A 17,538-nucleotide genomic window follows, 5' to 3' on the forward strand; every position below is an offset into this window, starting at 1 on the left:
ATTTAGCAGATGCATGGGCAAATCATTCAATACAATATACGATTTCCAACATACAAAGTTGTATTTGGAATATGCACTTGGCCACTTCCACAACCAACAGATGATGTATTATTTGGTTAGTAAAATATCTAGCTACAGCTGTATTACCCTGCAAAAATGACAGCAGGCATGTATGTTGTTAAAAATCATACGACGTTATAACGTTTTTTTTGTGACCCATCAGGGTAACCGCAAAAACTTTCCACGCATGCTCACTTCAGTTTGAACCAAGGCTGTTCATGATGGCTGCGGATAGTGCCTTGCTATTGGGCTTGGTAGAAGAATTCGTTTTGGGACAACAGGACCGCAAGGCTGTAGACACCGCAACAGGTAGCTGCCAAAAGTATTCAAGCCACCTTTCTCTCTGATACGGCTTTTGAGATAAACAAAATAAATGAATGATACATAAATCGCGCGTGACTGATGTCTGGCAAAGATGCTAGCTAGCAGCAGGCTATCACAAGTCTTAGCTACATCCTGTGTTCAACCGCACGCTATAGAAATAACCGACAAAAAAGTTGGCCTGTTCAGTTTACCATATGTACCTGTAGCTTTGCACGTATACAACCTGGCAATCAATGTATCTTAATTCAAAGGAATGTATTGATCGCTGTTCATTGCCATAACATGAATGGTTTTAGCTAGCCAGCAGATCTGACCTGTTTGCTACAGCTGCACTAGGGTCGGACAGCATTCATGTGAATGTTAAGACAGCTGAGTCAGCGCAATATGGCTCTGAAAAGGTACCGTAATGAGAAATGCGTTGTATTCCGAATTGTCCCCTCTTTTACACCAAGCAGATTGTAGGACTGTTAAAAAACAAACAGTAGTTACATCTTCTCTGTGTACCTTTTGTGATAATGGGACAATTTGGAGTACAATGCATTTGTAATCCCTGGATTGAGGTACATTTTCCTGAGCAAAAGCTCACACAGGCTCCGTGGTATCTTAATTTACACAGGAGGAATTCTGTCCGACCCAAGTGCAGCTGTAAATCAGCAGGTCGGATTTGCTGGCTCGATCTGAAAACAGTCTTTCACAACACATTAGACTCTGGACCTACTTTCCTGTCTCCTAAAGTGTCTGCATGATGTATCCTACTGACCACTTGTCTTTTCCTCTTGTTAAATAAATGCATTTTCAAGTTTTAATGTCACATGCACAAGTACAGTGAAATTCCCTTAATTTTCTTTGCATTAGAACTCAAGGCTGGACAGTTTACTATACTGCAGTTGGTTGAAGCCTTGGGGTAATGTATACAATCATCATTATTGTCCCAGTTACTAACAATGTCATAAACTTCAATGTCATGCAGTTCTAGCCTCCACTAACAAGTTGACCATCCTGTCTCTGTGAAGTTTGCATCTGACCAGCTCCCAACCCCAGACCCGAGCCCGTGGTGTCCAGCTCCTCTCCAATGTCCTACAGGAGTGCCATGGAGACCTTACAGAGAGAGAAGGTAGTCAACACTATAGCACCTCTTTGGCATCATAACCCACCTTTGCCATTTGCTTAGTGTGTGCTATATGTCCTGTCAATTTATTATATTCTCCTTTTTGTTTTGTCCTAAGTGGAAGTCCTTATAGTGTTTTATGAGAACAGATTGAAGGACCACTATGTCATCACACCACATGTCATACAGGGGCTGAAAGCGCTGGTAAGTCTCAAGCTTAGTAACCTCTGTCATGTTAAATTTCACAAAGATATTAGAGAAATGTCAATATTATCCCGTCAAAAGTGAACTGAGAGGGAGAGGTGGTACCTTGCCTATCTCTGACCGACATCTTGAAATATCCTCTCAGACCAAATGCTCAGTGTTGCCGCCTGGGTCTGCAGTGTCCATTCTGAAATCACTATTCCAGGACATCCATGTGCAGGTAAACACACCCAACCTGCCCCGTCAAGTGTAAATTCTCCTAAATAATGAGCATACACTAGTTATTAAAGGGTTAATAAGCCCATATGTTTCTTATACTGCAACACCCTGACTCTGTTTATCTGGTTTCATTGTCTGTGTCACTACAGTCCCTGATGCTGGCGGAGCGGTCGTGTGTTTACAACATCCTCATCCAGCTTATGGAATCCAGAGAGTCAGGTAAGAGCCCAGGTAGTGTGGTAGCTATAATGGAGAAATCCGCGGGTCACGGAGATCCTTGTCGAGAGCGATACAGTTTTAAAATAATCTGCGCGATCTATTCCGCATGTTACATATTGGAAGGTTGTTACATTGATTGACTACTTTTCCCATCCCACAGAGCTTAAGGGCCTGGGTGCAGACTTTGTCTTTGGGTTTGTCCAGTCAGTGGATGGGGAGAGGGACCCACGCAACCTTCTCCTGGCCTTCCATATCGCTGGGAAGATTGTCCGTGAAGGCTATGATCTTGGTGAGAACACGCGTGCGCTCTCACGTTGTTGTGCAGCTGTTGTTGTTCCGAAACATTTTAAATGTGTTTGATGTACCTTTTTTTTTTTAGTTGTACATGTTGTCGTCTTGTTCTTCATTGTTGCCGAGGTTTACTGGGCATTGAGTGAACTTGTAGCACGTCCAACCGGAAGCGTACCATCTCGGCAGCGCTGTGAATGACTTCATAAGATGATTGCACGTTTGTTTCTATTGCGTGACGACATTTTGGTGCGACCAAATCATGGGCTGGTCCCACCAACTGAAAATGTTAGTGGCGCCTGTGCCACCAGGAGGAAAAGTTAGTCTGTAGCCCTACACACACACACACACACACACACACACACACACACACACACACACACACACACCTGCTAGTCTAAAAGAGAGGTTTAAGCACCCTTTTATGTAGACCAGTAGTTGGGTTGAGATTTAATACATGCATTATTATAATTTGTTTAACCTTTTATTGAACCTTTATCATGACCTTTAAGTATATTTTATCTTAACATGTATTATTCAATGATTCCTCAATTCTGAGAGTATGATCTTGTCTCTGTTTTATTTCAGGTAAATTCACAGAGGAGTTGTTTGAAGTGACATCCTGCTATTTCCCTATAGACTTCAGCCCTGTAAGTGTTAGTTTCCCTATAGACTTCAGCCCTTGTAAGTGTTAGTTTCCCTATAGACTTCAGCCCTTGTAAGTGTTAGTTTCCCTATAGACTTCAGCCCTTGTAAGTGTTAGTTTCCCTATAGACTTCAGCCCTTGTAAGTGTTAGTTTCCCTATAGACTTCAGCCCTTGTAAGTGTTAGTTTCCCTATAGACTTCAGCCCTTGTAAGTGTTAGTTTCCCTATAGACTTCAGCCCTTGTAAGTGTTAGTTTCCCTATAGACTTCAGCCCTTGTAAGTGTTAGTTTCCCTATAGACTTCAGCCCTTGTAAGTGTTAGTTTCCCTATAGACTTCAGCCCTTGTAAGTGTTAGTTTCCCTATAGACTTCAGCCCTTGTAAGTGTTAGTTTCCCTATAGACTTCAGCCCTTGTAAGTGTTAGTTTCCCTATAGACTTCAGCCCTTGTAAGTGTTAGTTTCCCTATAGACTTCAGCCCTTGTAAGTGTTAGTTTCCCTATAGACTTCAGCCCTTGTAAGTGTTAGTTTCCCTATAGACTTCAGCCCTTGTAAGTGTTAGTTTCCCTATAGACTTCAGCCCTTGTAAGTGTTAGTTTCCCTATAGACTTCAGCCCTTGTAAGTGTTAGTTTCCCTATAGACTTCAGCCCTTGTAAGTGTTAGTTTCCCTATAGACTTCAGCCCTTGTAAGTGTTAGTTTCCCTATAGACTTCAGCCCTGTAAGTGTTAGTTTCCCTATAGACTTCAGCCCTTGTAAGTGTTAGTTTCCCTATAGACTTCAGCCCTTGTAAGTGTTAGTTTCCCTATAGACTTCAGCCCTTGTAAGTGTTAGTTTCCCTATAGACTTCAGCCCTTGTAAGTGTTAGTTTCCCTATAGACTTCAGCCCTGTAAGTGTTAGTTTCCCTATAGACTTCAGCCCTTGTAAGTGTTAGTTTCCCTATAGACTTCAGCCCTTGTAAGTGTTAGTTTCCCTATAGACTTCAGCCCTTGTAAGTGTTAGTTTCCCTATAGACTTCAGCCCTTGTAAGTGTTAGTTTCCCTATAGACTTCAGCCCTGTAAGTGTTAGTTTCCCTATAGACTTCAGCCCTTGTAAGTGTTAGTTTCCCTATAGACTTCAGCCCTTGTAAGTGTTAGTTTCCCTATAGACTTCAGCCCTTGTAAGTGTTAGTTTCCCTATAGACTTCAGCCCTTGTAAGTGTTAGTTTCCCTATAGACTTCAGCCCTTGTAAGTGTTAGTTTCCCTATAGACTTCAGCCCTTGTAAGTGTTAGTTTCCCTATAGACTTCAGCCCTTGTAAGTGTTAGTTTCCCTATAGACTTCAGCCCTGTAAGTGTTAGTTTCCCTATAGACTTCAGCCCTGTAAGTGTTAGTTTCCCTATAGACTTCAGCCCTTGTAAGTGTTAGTTTCCCTATAGACTTCAGCCCTTGTAAGTGTTAGTTTCCCTATAGACTTCAGCCCTGTAAGTGTTAGTTTCCCTATAGACTTCAGCCCTGTAAGTGTTAGTTTCCCTATAGACTTCAGCCCTTGTAAGTGTTAGTTTCCCTATAGACTTCAGCCCTGTAAGTGTTAGTTTCCCTATAGACTTCAGCCCTTGTAAGTGTTAGTTTCCCTATAGACTTCAGCCCTTGTAAGTGTTAGTTTCCCTATAGACTTCAGCCCTTGTAAGTGTTAGTTTCCCTATAGACTTCAGCCCTGTAAGTGTTAGTTTCCCTATAGACTTCAGCCCTGTAAGTGTTAGTTTCCCTATAGACTTCAGCCCTTGTAAGTGTTAGTTTCCCTATAGACTTCAGCCCTTGTAAGTGTTAGTTTCCCTATAGACTTCAGCCCTTGTAAGTGTTAGTTTCCCTATAGACTTCAGCCCTTGTAAGTGTTAGTTTCCCTATAGACTTCAGCCCTTGTAAGTGTTAGTTTCCCTATAGACTTCAGCCCTTGTAAGTGTTAGTTTCCCTATAGACTTCAGCCCTTGTAAATGTTAGTTTCCCTATAGACTTCAGCCCTTGTAAGTGTTAGTTTCCCTATAGACTTCAGCCCTTGTAAGTGTTAGTTTCCCTATAGACTTCAGCCCTTGTAAGTGTTAGTTTCCCTATAGACTTCAGCCCTGTAAGTGTTAGTTTCCCTATAGACTTCAGCCCTTGTAAGTGTTAGTTTCCCTATAGACTTCAGCCCTTGTAAGTGTTAGTTTCCCTATAGACTTCAGCCCTTGTAAGTGTTAGTTTCCCTATAGACTTCAGCCCTTGTAAGTGTTAGTTTCCCTATAGACTTCAGCCTTGTGTTAGTTTCCCTATAGACTTCAGCCCTTGTAAGTGTTAGTTTCCCTATAGACTTCAGCCCTGTAAGTGTTAGTTTCCCTATAGACTTCAGCCCTTGTAAGTGTTAGTTTCCCTATAGACTTCAGCCTTGTGTTAGTTTCCCTATAGACTTCAGCCCTTGTAAGTGTTAGTTTCCCTATAGACTTCAGCCCTTGTAAGTGTTAGTTTCCCTATAGACTTCAGCCCTTGTAAGTGTTAGTTTCCCTATAGACTTCAGCCCTTGTAAGTGTTAGTTTCCCTATAGACTTCAGCCCTTGTAAGTGTTAGTTTCCCTATAGACTTCAGCCCTTGTAAGTGTTAGTTTCCCTATAGACTTCAGCCCTGTAAGTGTTTGTTTCCCTATAGACTTCAGCCCTTGTAAGTGTTAGTTTCCCTATAGACTTCAGCCCTTGTAAGTGTTAGTTTCCCCATAGACTTCAGCCCTGTAAGTGTTAGTTTCCCTATAGACTTCAGCCCTGTAAGTGTTAGTTTCCCTATAGACTTCAGCCCTTGTAAGTGTTAGTTTCCCTATAGACTTCAGCCCTTGTAAGTGTTAGTTTCCCTATAGACTTCAGCCCTTGTAAGTGTTAGTTTCCCTATAGACTTCAGCCCTTGTAAGTGTTAGTTTCCCTATAGACTTCAGCCCTTGTAAGTGTTAGTTTCCCTATAGACTTCAGCCCTTGTAAGTGTTAGTTTCCCTATAGACTTCAGCCCTTGTAAGTGTTAGTTTCCCTATAGACTTCAGCCCTTGTAAGTGTTAGTTTCCCTATAGACTTCAGCCCTTGTAAGTGTTAGTTTCCCTATAGACTTCAGCCCTTGTAAATGTTAGTTTCCCTATAGACTTCAGCCCTTGTAAGTGTTAGTTTCCCTATAGACTTCAGCCCTTGTAAGTGTTAGTTTCCCTATAGACTTCAGCCCTTGTAAGTGTTAGTTTCCCTATAGACTTCAGCCCTTGTAAGTGTTAGTTTCCCTATAGACTTCAGCCCTGTAAGTGTTAGTTTCCCTATAGACTTCAGCCCTTGTAAGTGTTAGTTTCCCTATAGACTTCAGCCCTTGTAAGTGTTAGTTTGCAAAGCTGTTGTGGACTTACACCAGTCAGGAGACAACGTGGATGTGAGACTCTGTCCTGTGTGCTTTGATACCTGAGCCATGTGACACTGACAAGCATCTGGCAGAGGATTGTAGGAAATGGTTAACCCCGGAGTTAAAATACTGACAGACAGCTTGTGTACTGTTTTATGTGATTCATGTTGATGGACAATTGAGACCATTTAGAATTTACTGGAACAGTTTTAGATGAATGTTCATTTGATGAGCATTTATAGCTGTAGGGAGGGCCGTTTGATGACTTGGACGTTTGTTCATCGAATGAAAACATTTTAAGAGTTCTCAAGTGTTTTTAAAATGGTTGACCCATAGAATGAGAATCATTCCATTTCAATGGGTTGACCGCCATCTAACTCCATGACTGCCTCTGTGTGTGTGACCCCGTCTAGCCCCCGAACGACCCCCATGGCATCACCCAGGAGGAGCTGGTCCTGGCCCTGAGGGCCGTGCTCACCGGAACACCACGCTTTGCAGAGGTGGGGGGGGGGGGACACTACTGCACACTACACATACAGTAGGGGTCAACGAGAACAATACACAATGCGTCGTCTCCTTCCACATATCCACCATGTCTGGCAAACGAGACTACACCATGCATAGCCTTTTAGGACATCAGAGGTGGTCTTTGTGTATGGTTGCATGTTTGTCAGCGGTAACGTGGACAAGTGAAATGGTTAGGGTTTGTGGGTGCGTCTGTAATCACCTTTTCTTGTTCACCTGCACAGTTTACAGCAGGTATAAAAGGTGCAGCGAAGTGCTTACGTGCTAGCTCTCTCAACAGTACATCAATCAATAATAGCAATAAAAGGTTCAAGTAATAGAAGAGCTAGTATCCGTAGTAATAATGGGCTGTATTTACACTATCTATGATGAGTAGTGACTTGGCCATACAGTAGAATAAGCTATATAATAGAACAGCATTGTTCACTGTGTGTGTGTGTGTGAGTTCTGAGTGTGTGTGTGTTTATGGTTGTTTGTGTGTGTTTGTGTGTGAGGGTTGGATGGGTGTGTAATCAGAGCAAATACAAACTATTTGCACCTTAGAGACTAAGGTGCAGGTCTGCACAGGGAGACAGCTAGGGTTAGCTGTTCTGCTGTCTGACGGCCTGGCGGTAAAAGCTGTCTTTGAGCCTGTTGGTCCGAGACCCGATGCGCCGATACCACTTGCCGGATGGTAACGGAGTGAACAGTCCGTGGCTCTCAGGTGACTGGAGTACTTGACGACCTTTCGGGACCTTCCTCAGACACGTCCTGACCGGTGACGCAGCCAGTTAAGATGCTCTCCATTGTGCAGCTGTAGAACTTGGAAGAGGCACTGTGATTGGACCGTGTCAGGTCCTCTGTGATGTGCACGCCAGAGGAACTTGAAGCTTTTGCTCCTCCGCTGCATCCCCGTCGATGACAATAGGGGGCGTGCCCCCCCACCCCCGTTTCCTGTAGTCCACGATCAGCTCCTTGGTTTTACTGACGTTGACGGTGACGTTTCCTGGCACCGTTCTGCCAGGGCTCTAACCTCCTCCCTGGATGCTATCTCATGGCCGATCAGGCCCACCGCCGTTGTGTCGTTGACAAACTTAATGATTGTGTTGGAGTCGTTTGTGGCCACTCAGTCGTGGGTGTACAGGAGGGGGCTGAGCACGCACTCCTGGGGGGAACCCTCGTGTTGTGGGTCAGCGTGGCAGAGGTGTTGTTGCCTACCTTCACCACCTAGGGTCTGCCAATCAGGAAGTCCAGGATCCAGTTGCAGAAGGAGGTGTTCATCAATCAAATCAAATGTATTTATGAAGCCTTTTTACATCAGCAGCTGTCACAAAGTGCTTGTAGAGAAACCCCTACCCAGGGACCTTGAGCTTAGTGTCAATGCAGGTTCTGATTTGTGGATTGTCTCGCTTCAACAGTTCCTGCTGCCACTGATCATTGAGAAGCTGGACTCCGGTGTTCAGAGTGCCAAGGTGGACTCCCTGCAGACCCTGGTAAGACCTCGTCGGTAACCTCACCTCAGATCATCTTTACGGTTTACGTGTGCAGCAAACGGCATTCATGTCTTATTGGCCCTCGTTTTCTCCCCATGTTGCAGACTGCCTGTGCTTCTTTGTATGAACATAAAGAGCTAGCCCAATTCCTACCAGGCCTTTGGGCCTCGCTGCGCAGAGAGGTACGTTTCAATGCAGCTTGGGGGCCAGCGACATATCAGTACGGTTTGTAAAAGAGTCCTATACGGTGAGCTGTGGTAAGGCTACGTGAGGAATCTTTGATAGCAGATCATCTGAATGGAGAGTTTTGTTGACCTCCCTGTGCAGGTGTTTCAGACAGCTAGTGAGCGGGTGGAGTCCGCTGGCCTAGCCGCCGTCGGTACCCTGACAGCCTGTCTCTCCCGCTCCGTCCTCAACTCCGACTCTGAAGACTCCCTCAATGTCTTTCTGGAGCTGGTCCTCAAAGGTACCACCTCAAACTTTCTGGTTCTGGGCACAAGTGGTGTTTGTTTATTGTCTTTGTGTAGCGGTGTGTGGGGGCAGTATTCAGGAAATGTGTGAGAATGAGTCTGACTTGGCAATCACATTCTCCTCAGGGCTTACCACAGTAGTAGAAGCGTTAAATCAGAGAGTGAGAGACTGCGGGAGGGTATATACACTTTATATAATCCAGTACACAGTGTCCTGATATAAACTCAGCAAAAAAAGAACGTCCCTTTTTCAGGACCCTGTCTTTGAAAGATAATTCGTAAAAATCCAAATTACTTCACAGATCTTCATTGTAAAGGCTTTAAACACTGTTTCCCATGCTTGTTCAATGAACCATAAACAATTAATGAACATGGACCTGTGGAACGGTCGTTAAGACACTAACAGCTTACAGACGGTAGGCAATTAAGGTCACAGTTATGAAAACTCAGGACACTGAAGAGGCTTTTCTGCTGACACTGAAAAACTCCTAAATAAAGATGCCCAGGGTCCCTGCTCATCTGCGTGAACATGCCTTAGGCATGCTGCAAGGAGGCATGAGGACTGCAGATGTGGCCAGGGCAATAAATTACAATGTCCGTACTGTGAGACACCTAAGACAGCGCTACAGGGAGACGGGACAGACAGCAGATCATCCTCGCAGTGGCAGACCACGTGTAACAACACCTGCACAGGATCGGTACATCCGAACATCACACTTGCGGGACAGGTACAGGATGGCAACAACAACTGCCCGAGTTACACCAGGAACGCACAATCCCCTCCATCAGTGCTCAGACTGTCCGTAATAGGCTGAGAGAGGCTGGACTGAGGGTTTGTAGGCCTGTTGTAAGGCAGGTCCTCACCAGACATCACTGGCAACAACGTCGCCTATGGGCACAAACCCACCGTTGCTGGACCAGACAGGACTGGCAAAAAGTGCTCTTCACTGACGAGTCGCGGTTTTGTCTCACATGGGGTGATGGTCGGATTTGCGTTTATCGTCGAGGGAACGAGCTTTACACCGAGACCTGTACTCTGGAGCGAGATCGATTTGGAGGTGGAGGGTCCGTCATGGTCTGGGGTGGTGTGTCACAGCATCATCGGACTGAGCTTGTCATTGCAGGCAATCTCAATGCTGTGCGTTACAGGGAAGACCTCCTCCCTCATGTGGTACCCTTCCTGCAGGCTCATCCTGACATGACCCTCCAGCATGACAATGCCACCAGCCATACTGCTCGTTCTGTGTGTGATTTCCAGCAAGACAGGAATGTCAGTGTTCTGCCATGGCAAGCGAAGAGCCCGGATCTCAATCCCATTGAGCACGTCTGGGACCTGTTGGATCGGAGGGTGAGGGCTAGGGCCGTTCCCCCCAGAAATGTCTGGGAACTTGCAGGTGCCTTGGTGGAAGAGTGGGGTAACATCTCACAACAAGAACTGGCAAATCTGGTGCAGTCCATGAGGAGGAGATGCACTGCAGTACTTAATGCAGCTGGTGGCCACACCAGATACTGACTGTTACTTTTGATTTTGACCCCCCCCTTTGTTCAGGGACACATTATTCAATTTCTGTAAGTCACATGTCTGTGGAACTTGTTCAGTTTACGTCTCAGTTGCTGAATCTTGTTATGTACATACCATGTGAAAATATTTGTAAGTTTGCTGAAAATAAACGCAGTTGACAGTGAGAGGACGTTTCTTTTTTGCTGAGTTTATATAGATCACACGCACACATACACCATCGCCAATGTGCCAACCCGACCCAATGTTTTTCTAGACTGTCAGCACCACTTGTGTGAGCCGGACCTGAAGCTGGTGTGGCCCAGTGCGAAGCTGCTGCAGGCCACCTCTACCGCCTCCTACAGGGCGAGCCACAGAGTTGCCGCCGCCGTCCTGCCGTCCCTCATAGAGCAATACAACAGCCGCACACAGGTGAGTCACACCATCCAGCTAGGACGTTCCATTATCGTCAATGTTGGTGTTTGTCTCACGTTCTTGACCGTTTGATTAGTTTGCCCATGGCAGCTTCATCACTGTGTGAATTGGTGGCTTCCTGAATAGTCACAAACGGTGTTATTGCGTTGTAAGTTATGGCCTTTTGTTTACCCGATATTACCACAGGACATGTAGACGACCTGTTATAAGTATCTTGGTTCTAACTTTCTTCCTATAGGTGCATGATGTTATCAGTGAAATCTTTCATATGTCTGTGTGCCCCTGTGTAGTGTGCTCAGCGGCGCACCCTACTGGAGGTGTTACAGGGCTTCGTCCATCCGGTGAAATCATCAGAAGAGGGTAAATGTAACGTCCCTTACTATCCCGCCCTTTGTGCCACGTCTCGTTCCTCCTTTCCTCTGCCATTATATGCCTCGGCTGCTAAACGTGTGACATACAGAGCTGGATTTCAGGGCCCCATTTGAAAGAGTATTTGAAGCGGAACACCGTTCGAGTTTGCCCAAGCGTTATGACACTTTTAATCACAAATCGCGCTTTAGGAATGACGGTCATGTCCAGTCGTTTGTACTGTGCAATAACTCCCACCTGAAATAATTCATCGCTCCTCTTTCCTTCCTGCTTTGTGTGGCACTGTGAATTGTTCCATTAACCTTTTCCCAATTTGTCACACTTGCCCTCTCACAACTCTCTCTCTCTTCCTCTCACTCTCTCTCTCTTTCTCTCTCTCTCTCTCCCTCCCCCAGATGAGAGTGTGCTGTTGGACTTCAGGCAGTCTCTGTGCAGTGTAGTGTTCTCTGCTCTGTCTGAGAGCAATGCTGACCTCCAGATCACATCTATGCGTGTGCTCACTGCTCTGGGCCAACAGACAGGTGACGCTCCTAACCTTTTCAACCCCTCTTCCAATGAACGTGTACCTGAACCCGCTCAACACATTCGAGACCTTTTGAGCTCACCCCCGCTGCTACACAGGTCTGAATCGGTCAGAATGGCGTTTTTGTCCACATGCCGTTCAGCTTGTGCCTGTTACTGTGGGATAGAGAATACATTTGATTGGCCGTTCGGTTCGTGCTACATCTCCCTTTACTACGCTGAGATCTATAGGTTGACATCTTCCATCTCTCTCCTAGGCCTGCTGTTAGAGTCAGATGTGGAGCTGGCCGTTGACCACCTCACCAGGCTCATCCTGGAGGAGGAAGATCCTAAAGTCAGGTTAGTACCTGTTTTCAGTTGCTCCGGGAGGGCAATCAGAAGTCTATGATGCCTAATCAATCAAATAACACAATGGCTTGGTCCTCCTCCTCTCTCGTCTCTCCCCGTCTGTCCAGCCTGGCTGTGGTTGAGTGTGCAGGGGCTCTGGCTCGCCTGCACCCTGCAGCCTTCATCTCTAAGATGGTTCCACGGCTGAAGGAGGAAATCTTCTCAGGTGGGTTAAGGTCAAAGGTCGAAACGAAATAATGTCAACGAAGGTCTTCCCCGTCATTACGTGCCTTCAGTTGCATCATTCTAACCAGAGGACGTTTACCGTATTGAATCCTTCCCTCTCCTGTTCCCAGAGCCCATGGCACAAGGTGACAGCGCCGCGCAGTCCCAGGAACATTCCCAGCAGGCAGTGCGTCAGCGCTGTGTGGCGGCGCTGGCTGCGGTGTCGTCCCGGCCCAGTTTGGTTCAGGAGAGCACACCTGTCCTGCTACAGGTCCTCACCTCTGCACACACTGGTATGTGTCACTGGCCCAGGCTCTTCTGACATCGTTTAGGTAGACCCTTCTAAATATCTATGTTAAGTAGATTCTGATAACGACGTAATCTCCCTCCCAACAGGCACTGGCGCGTTCTCACTGGAAGAGGTGATCTCTGTCTGCCACAGTCTGCAGAAGATAGCAGAGCAGGCCCAGGACACTGAAGAGACCGGTGGCGTCTTCCATGACGTCATTCCTCGCCTGCTCGGGCTGGCATTGCAGGCAGCTTTGCAGGGTGAGAATATCCTGACCAACACGTGCCGTCAGGCCTGCGCAACACGTTGTAATGTGAACCAGGAAGTACAACCTTTTTATTGAACCAGGAAGTCCATTGAGATAAGAAATCTATTTTTCAGAGGAAGGCTTGTACTGAGAATGTGTTGGTGTTTTAGCGAATATATGGATGCAAACCTATGCAAGCGAAATTCAAATGACAAATGTCCTCCACGTCATGATGTTGGACAGATAAAGGACTCTTTTTGTTGTTGTTGACTGACCTGGTTTTTCTGCTTCTGATCTGTGTGTATGTTAAGGTTCCTCAGACCATCGTAGCCCGATACTCGAGGAGACTGTCCTATCAGCCATGGTACCCATCATCAGCACCACTTGTGCCCGACTACAGTCCCAGTGAGTTCACATCACTGAGACAGCCAGCCACCCAGAAAAGACACACACACATATTATTGATAATGGCCCATTTATGTTATATGTAAATATTTTGGCTTGGTGCTAACCACTGCTCTGTCACCAGACTGGCTGGCCAAACAGCCTCGCGGGCCGTGTCCCTCTTCCTTGACGGTGATGTTTCCTTCCTGCCAGAGAACGCCTTCCCCTCCCAGATCCAGCTCCTCAAGGTCAGGTTTCAATGCTAAAGACAACCAGCCATCTCCTATTGAAAATGTTTTCTTCACTGATATACCTACAGAGGACACCCCGAGGACACCCCGCATTCTGGGAGTAAATAAAACATTGTATCGCTGAGTGGTATGCTGAATGTGTTTGAGTGACATTGTCCTTTGACTTTGTCCTCCGGACGCAGGCAGGTGACTCCCGGAGCCAGTCCCAGATGGTGTGCCTGCTCATGGGTTGTGTGTGCTGGCTGCCACGGACTGTAAGACCCCACACCCCCCCTCCTCCTATGCCTCTGCACCACATGACAAGACTTCAAAATGACATCTTTTTAAAAGTGTACTGTTAAATGTTCATACTAAGGATACCTGTTTTGTTGTGTTACCTTGGATGACTTGCGTGTTGCCTACTTGTTAAGATCTCTCTGACCGGTCATGTACATTTTTTTTTAAATGGCTCGATTTAGCCTGTGATCGTAGACTGACTGACCGTTTGCCCCGGACAGGTGGAGGTGCCCCAGATGGACAGGCTACTGTTGGAGCTGGAGGAGCTGAGCTGTACCTCTGACCATCCCCTCTCCTACACGTCAGCCGCCAAGTGCTACGCTGGGCTGGTCAACAAGAGTCCCGCAGGCGAGTCCTCCGGTCGTGGCCTTTGACTGAATGGGAATTGGTCAAGTGAATGTTGGTTGAGATGGTATATTAATTGTGTGTGTGCTTCTACAGGTGAAGCCCTGGACTCTCTGATAGACAGGATGTTAAAGAGGATCTCCACTGAGCTGGACTCTGCATCCTCCCCAGTCAGAACGCAGGCGTTCACTCTGCTGCTTTGGGTTAGACCCCGTTTACATTACTACTAATACGGCAGAATTCTGCATTAAGAACAATGACGGTCTACCCTCCCCTAACCCGGACGCCGCCCTACGGCAGTTTGTATCCATTACTTTCCCTATTCCCCTTAGCCCATTCTTAGCCTACTGAACTGCCCCCAATAATACAACCCCTGCGTCTCTAGACTAGGGAACACTGATACTACTACGACCTCTCCTTCAGGGCGAATGGTGACTTGCCTGTTGTACATTGTTGTGTTGTCCCATCCATCCATTTATACAGTTGTGAATGGCTTTTCTTGTCTTTAGGTGTCCAAAGCTCTCCTTCTCCGCTACCACCCTCTGTCCACAGCCCTGACTGACAAGGTAAAAGGACAGGAGTCCTCTTTGTCTTCCCACACAAACGCAGTCTGTTAACTGTTCTGCGTCTTCTCCCCAGGGGAAAACCTGGCCTAATGTATCAATGAAATCTTGTCGTAATTGTATCGATCCATGAACAGTAAACACAAAGTTTTGTTTGATTCCTTTTTGTATTGAGTTCACCTCAGTTTAGCAGTGGAGGTTAAGGGATGAGGCAAGGCTAGAGAAATGGCCCTACCTCACACACACCGCAGTAATCCTGTGTGTGTCTGTCTAAGCTCTTCTCCCTGCTCAGTGACCCAGAGCTGGGTTCGTTAGCGGCCAATGGATTCTCTCTCCTGATGAGCGACTCGCAGGACGTCCTGAACCGCGGTAGCCACGCCGACGTGCGCATCATGTACCGCCAGCGCTTCTTCACGGAGAACTCTGCCAAACTGGTCGAGGGCTTCAACGCTGCAGTCCAAGGTACTGTGAGCAGACGTTCACGATGCACTACAGACGCAGGACATGTGTTGTGATGAAAATGGTAAAGCAGTTTTTGAGAGTCCTGTATATTTGACAGATTCTTAACTTTCCCTTCCTTCTCTCCCCCTGCAGAGAAGAAGTCTGGCTACCTGAAGGCACTGTCTCACATTGTAAACAACCTACCCAGACAGGTCCAGCTTACTGAGCTACCAGCGGTAAGTAGACAGGACAGGACAGAGACAAGTGCCAGACAGGGGAGCAAAAACAGGAATATGTATTTCCTCCATGGAATATTGTGTTTGTCTTGAAATGTAAAACACATTTGAGAGTTCCATCCCATGTGAAATGTGTATTTTGTACATCTGTGAGGAATTTCTCACTATGGCACTGTTTTTCATATGGGTATCGTGTGACGACTTCCCCTTTTTTTTCTCTACTCTCCTCTGTGTTTGGGCAGCTCTTGCCCCTCCTGCTGGAGGCCCTGTCGTGTCCGGACCAGGGGGTGCAGGTTTCTACCCTGTCCTGCTTGCAACCTGTCCTCCTGGACCCCCCTTCAACCCTCATCACCCAGCTGGAGGTGCTGGTGGGCCGCACACTGGCGCTCACCACCAGCCCTACCATGGTATGTATCGTGTTATAAACAGCCACCACACAAGGAAGTGAAATGGCTAGAGGGGAGTCTTAAAAACGTAAGTGTCGGGCAGAGGATGTGTGGTCGCTCCGTGACAGAGTTTGGGCCTCTTGCCACACAGACCTCGTGTATCTTATTATTCGTAATATGCCAGACTGATGATTCAGCTTCCGTTGTTAGTAACAACGGAGTCGGCGGTAGACCTCTCAGCCGTGTCCCCGCGATCTGCCTGCAAATTAAATTCTGCTCGACTGTACCGGCGCAGCCTTCAACTTGAACTGCAATTAATGGCATGAGCCCCAGAGTGCAACTCAGCGTTTTTGATATCTGGACTGTTCAGTATTTTAGCTAAGTAACCTTGAGAGCCATAGTCCCCAATCCCCATACAGTACATAATGCCACAACACCATCGTCATTCATAAAGGTTCTTTTTTTAAAGTCTGTGTCTGAGGTCTGTCTCACCTCGTCTTCACAGAAAGTGCGGATAGCCTCACTGCGCTGTATCCATGCCCTCTCCCGCTTTCCAGAACATGAGGTAAGACTCTGGTCTGCACATGCCCATCAGTCAGCAGACAGAGGTTCTTTTAATATGTGATCGCTATTGGCCATATCAACTGATTCGTTATGAACTCTGGCCATTAACAAACCCTTCCCCCTGGCAGATCATGCCCTTCCGTGCGAGGGTGCTGCGTGCCCTGGCTGCCCCCCTGGACGACCATAAGAGGGTGGTGAGGAGCGAGGCAGCGGTGGCCCGGAATGAATGGTGAGTCCTACTGGGGAACATGGTTGGGGAGGCTCCCCTGAACGTCTTCAAACATTCTCATAAATACAAGGGATAGGGTCAGTCGTGCCAATCTGTTGATGGAACGTTGGTGATTCCTGTTCATCTAACAAAGGCAGAATGGCAATATGACAGGAAAACCTAATGAGAAAATTACAATGTGTCTCTCCTCATGTGAAGGTTCCTTCTGGGGAGTCCAGGAGGCAGGTGAATTTGGTCCCCCATCCCTGACTGGGTGTGGGAGGGGACAGATGGCACGGCTTGCTCCTGAGGAAGTGGCCCTGGATCCAGGCTTGGGGCTCTAGCGCTGCCCTTGGAGTCTGGGACATCTCACCACCACCCACAGCACTTCATCTTGTACATGAGATTAAACACGGGTGGCGGGTAGCCTAGCCGTTAAGAGCGTTGGGCCAGTAACCGACAGGTCGCTGGTTGAAATCGACTAGGTGAAGAAGAAGAAAAAAATCTGTCAGTGTGCCCTTGGGCAAGGCACTTAACCCTAATTGCTCCAGTAAGTCGCTCTGGATAAGAGCGTCTGCTAAATGACACAAATATACACTTTTTTTTGTACTGCTTCTACCATCAAACGTGAGAGGAGTTAGACTGACCACTGCATGGTGGCATGGACCTACGGGTGACAGCCTACTGCCCCTTCATGGAAAGACAGAGCTGCACTGAAACAAGCTTGGCACAGAGAGAAGAAAAAACAATTTCTATTGGGGAGAGGGGTGTTAATGAATGTGTGAAAGAGGACCTATTAACCATATATCTAACCATATTAAGGACAATGTGTTTAACAAGGCTCAAAGATCCCATTTTGAAGCGTGAACCTTGTATTCGGCACTGGAAGAATGATTAATGCAGCTGGCATGTGGTTGGCTACACATTTCACTAGGCCAACTTACTTTGAACCTCAAAATTATGCCGAAGATGTGGACAATATTTAAAATGTCTAACTTAAGCTGTCAATAAAACATTTTTTTTTGTTGTAAATGTATGAGTGCTTTAAAATCAACAAAATATCAA

At 46.6% G+C, this 17,538-nt stretch overlaps 1 protein-coding gene across 3 annotated transcripts; it reads left to right on the forward strand.

Annotated features, from left to right (window-relative positions):
* Positions 1–212: 212 nt before the first annotated feature.
* Positions 213–17,505, forward strand: LOC106589352 (MMS19 nucleotide excision repair protein homolog). Of its 3 annotated transcripts, XM_014179198.2 has the most exons (31): positions 213–369; positions 1,240–1,288; positions 1,398–1,498; positions 1,611–1,696; positions 1,842–1,916; positions 2,065–2,134; positions 2,295–2,423; positions 3,011–3,072; positions 6,854–6,940; positions 8,363–8,437; positions 8,542–8,619; positions 8,765–8,903; positions 10,683–10,837; positions 11,131–11,200; positions 11,605–11,730; positions 11,989–12,070; positions 12,187–12,284; positions 12,415–12,576; positions 12,680–12,832; positions 13,131–13,224; positions 13,349–13,451; positions 13,637–13,708; positions 13,952–14,078; positions 14,172–14,278; positions 14,585–14,641; positions 14,914–15,100; positions 15,233–15,315; positions 15,558–15,722; positions 16,207–16,266; positions 16,394–16,494; positions 16,693–17,505. In XM_014179198.2, exons 1-31 carry the CDS (start codon positions 279–281, stop codon positions 16,721–16,723), a joined length of 3,075 nt encoding a protein of 1,024 aa, XP_014034673.1. In that variant the 5' UTR covers positions 213–278; the 3' UTR covers positions 16,724–17,505. The 3 variants fall into 3 exon arrangements, with proteins under 3 accessions (XP_014034673.1, XP_045565980.1, XP_014034674.1); XM_045710024.1 differs by lacking the exon at positions 1,240–1,288 and having other exon boundaries at positions 268–369; positions 1,355–1,498; XM_014179199.2 differs by lacking the exons at positions 213–369; positions 1,240–1,288; positions 1,398–1,498; ... (2 more) ...; positions 2,065–2,134; positions 2,295–2,423 and adding an exon at positions 2,447–2,741.
* Positions 17,506–17,538: the final 33 nt, after the last annotated feature.

Source organism: Salmo salar, chromosome ssa28 (assembly GCF_905237065.1).
Source record: "Salmo salar chromosome ssa28, Ssal_v3.1, whole genome shotgun sequence".
In the NCBI taxonomy this organism is placed as follows: domain Eukaryota; kingdom Metazoa; phylum Chordata; class Actinopteri; order Salmoniformes; family Salmonidae; genus Salmo; species Salmo salar.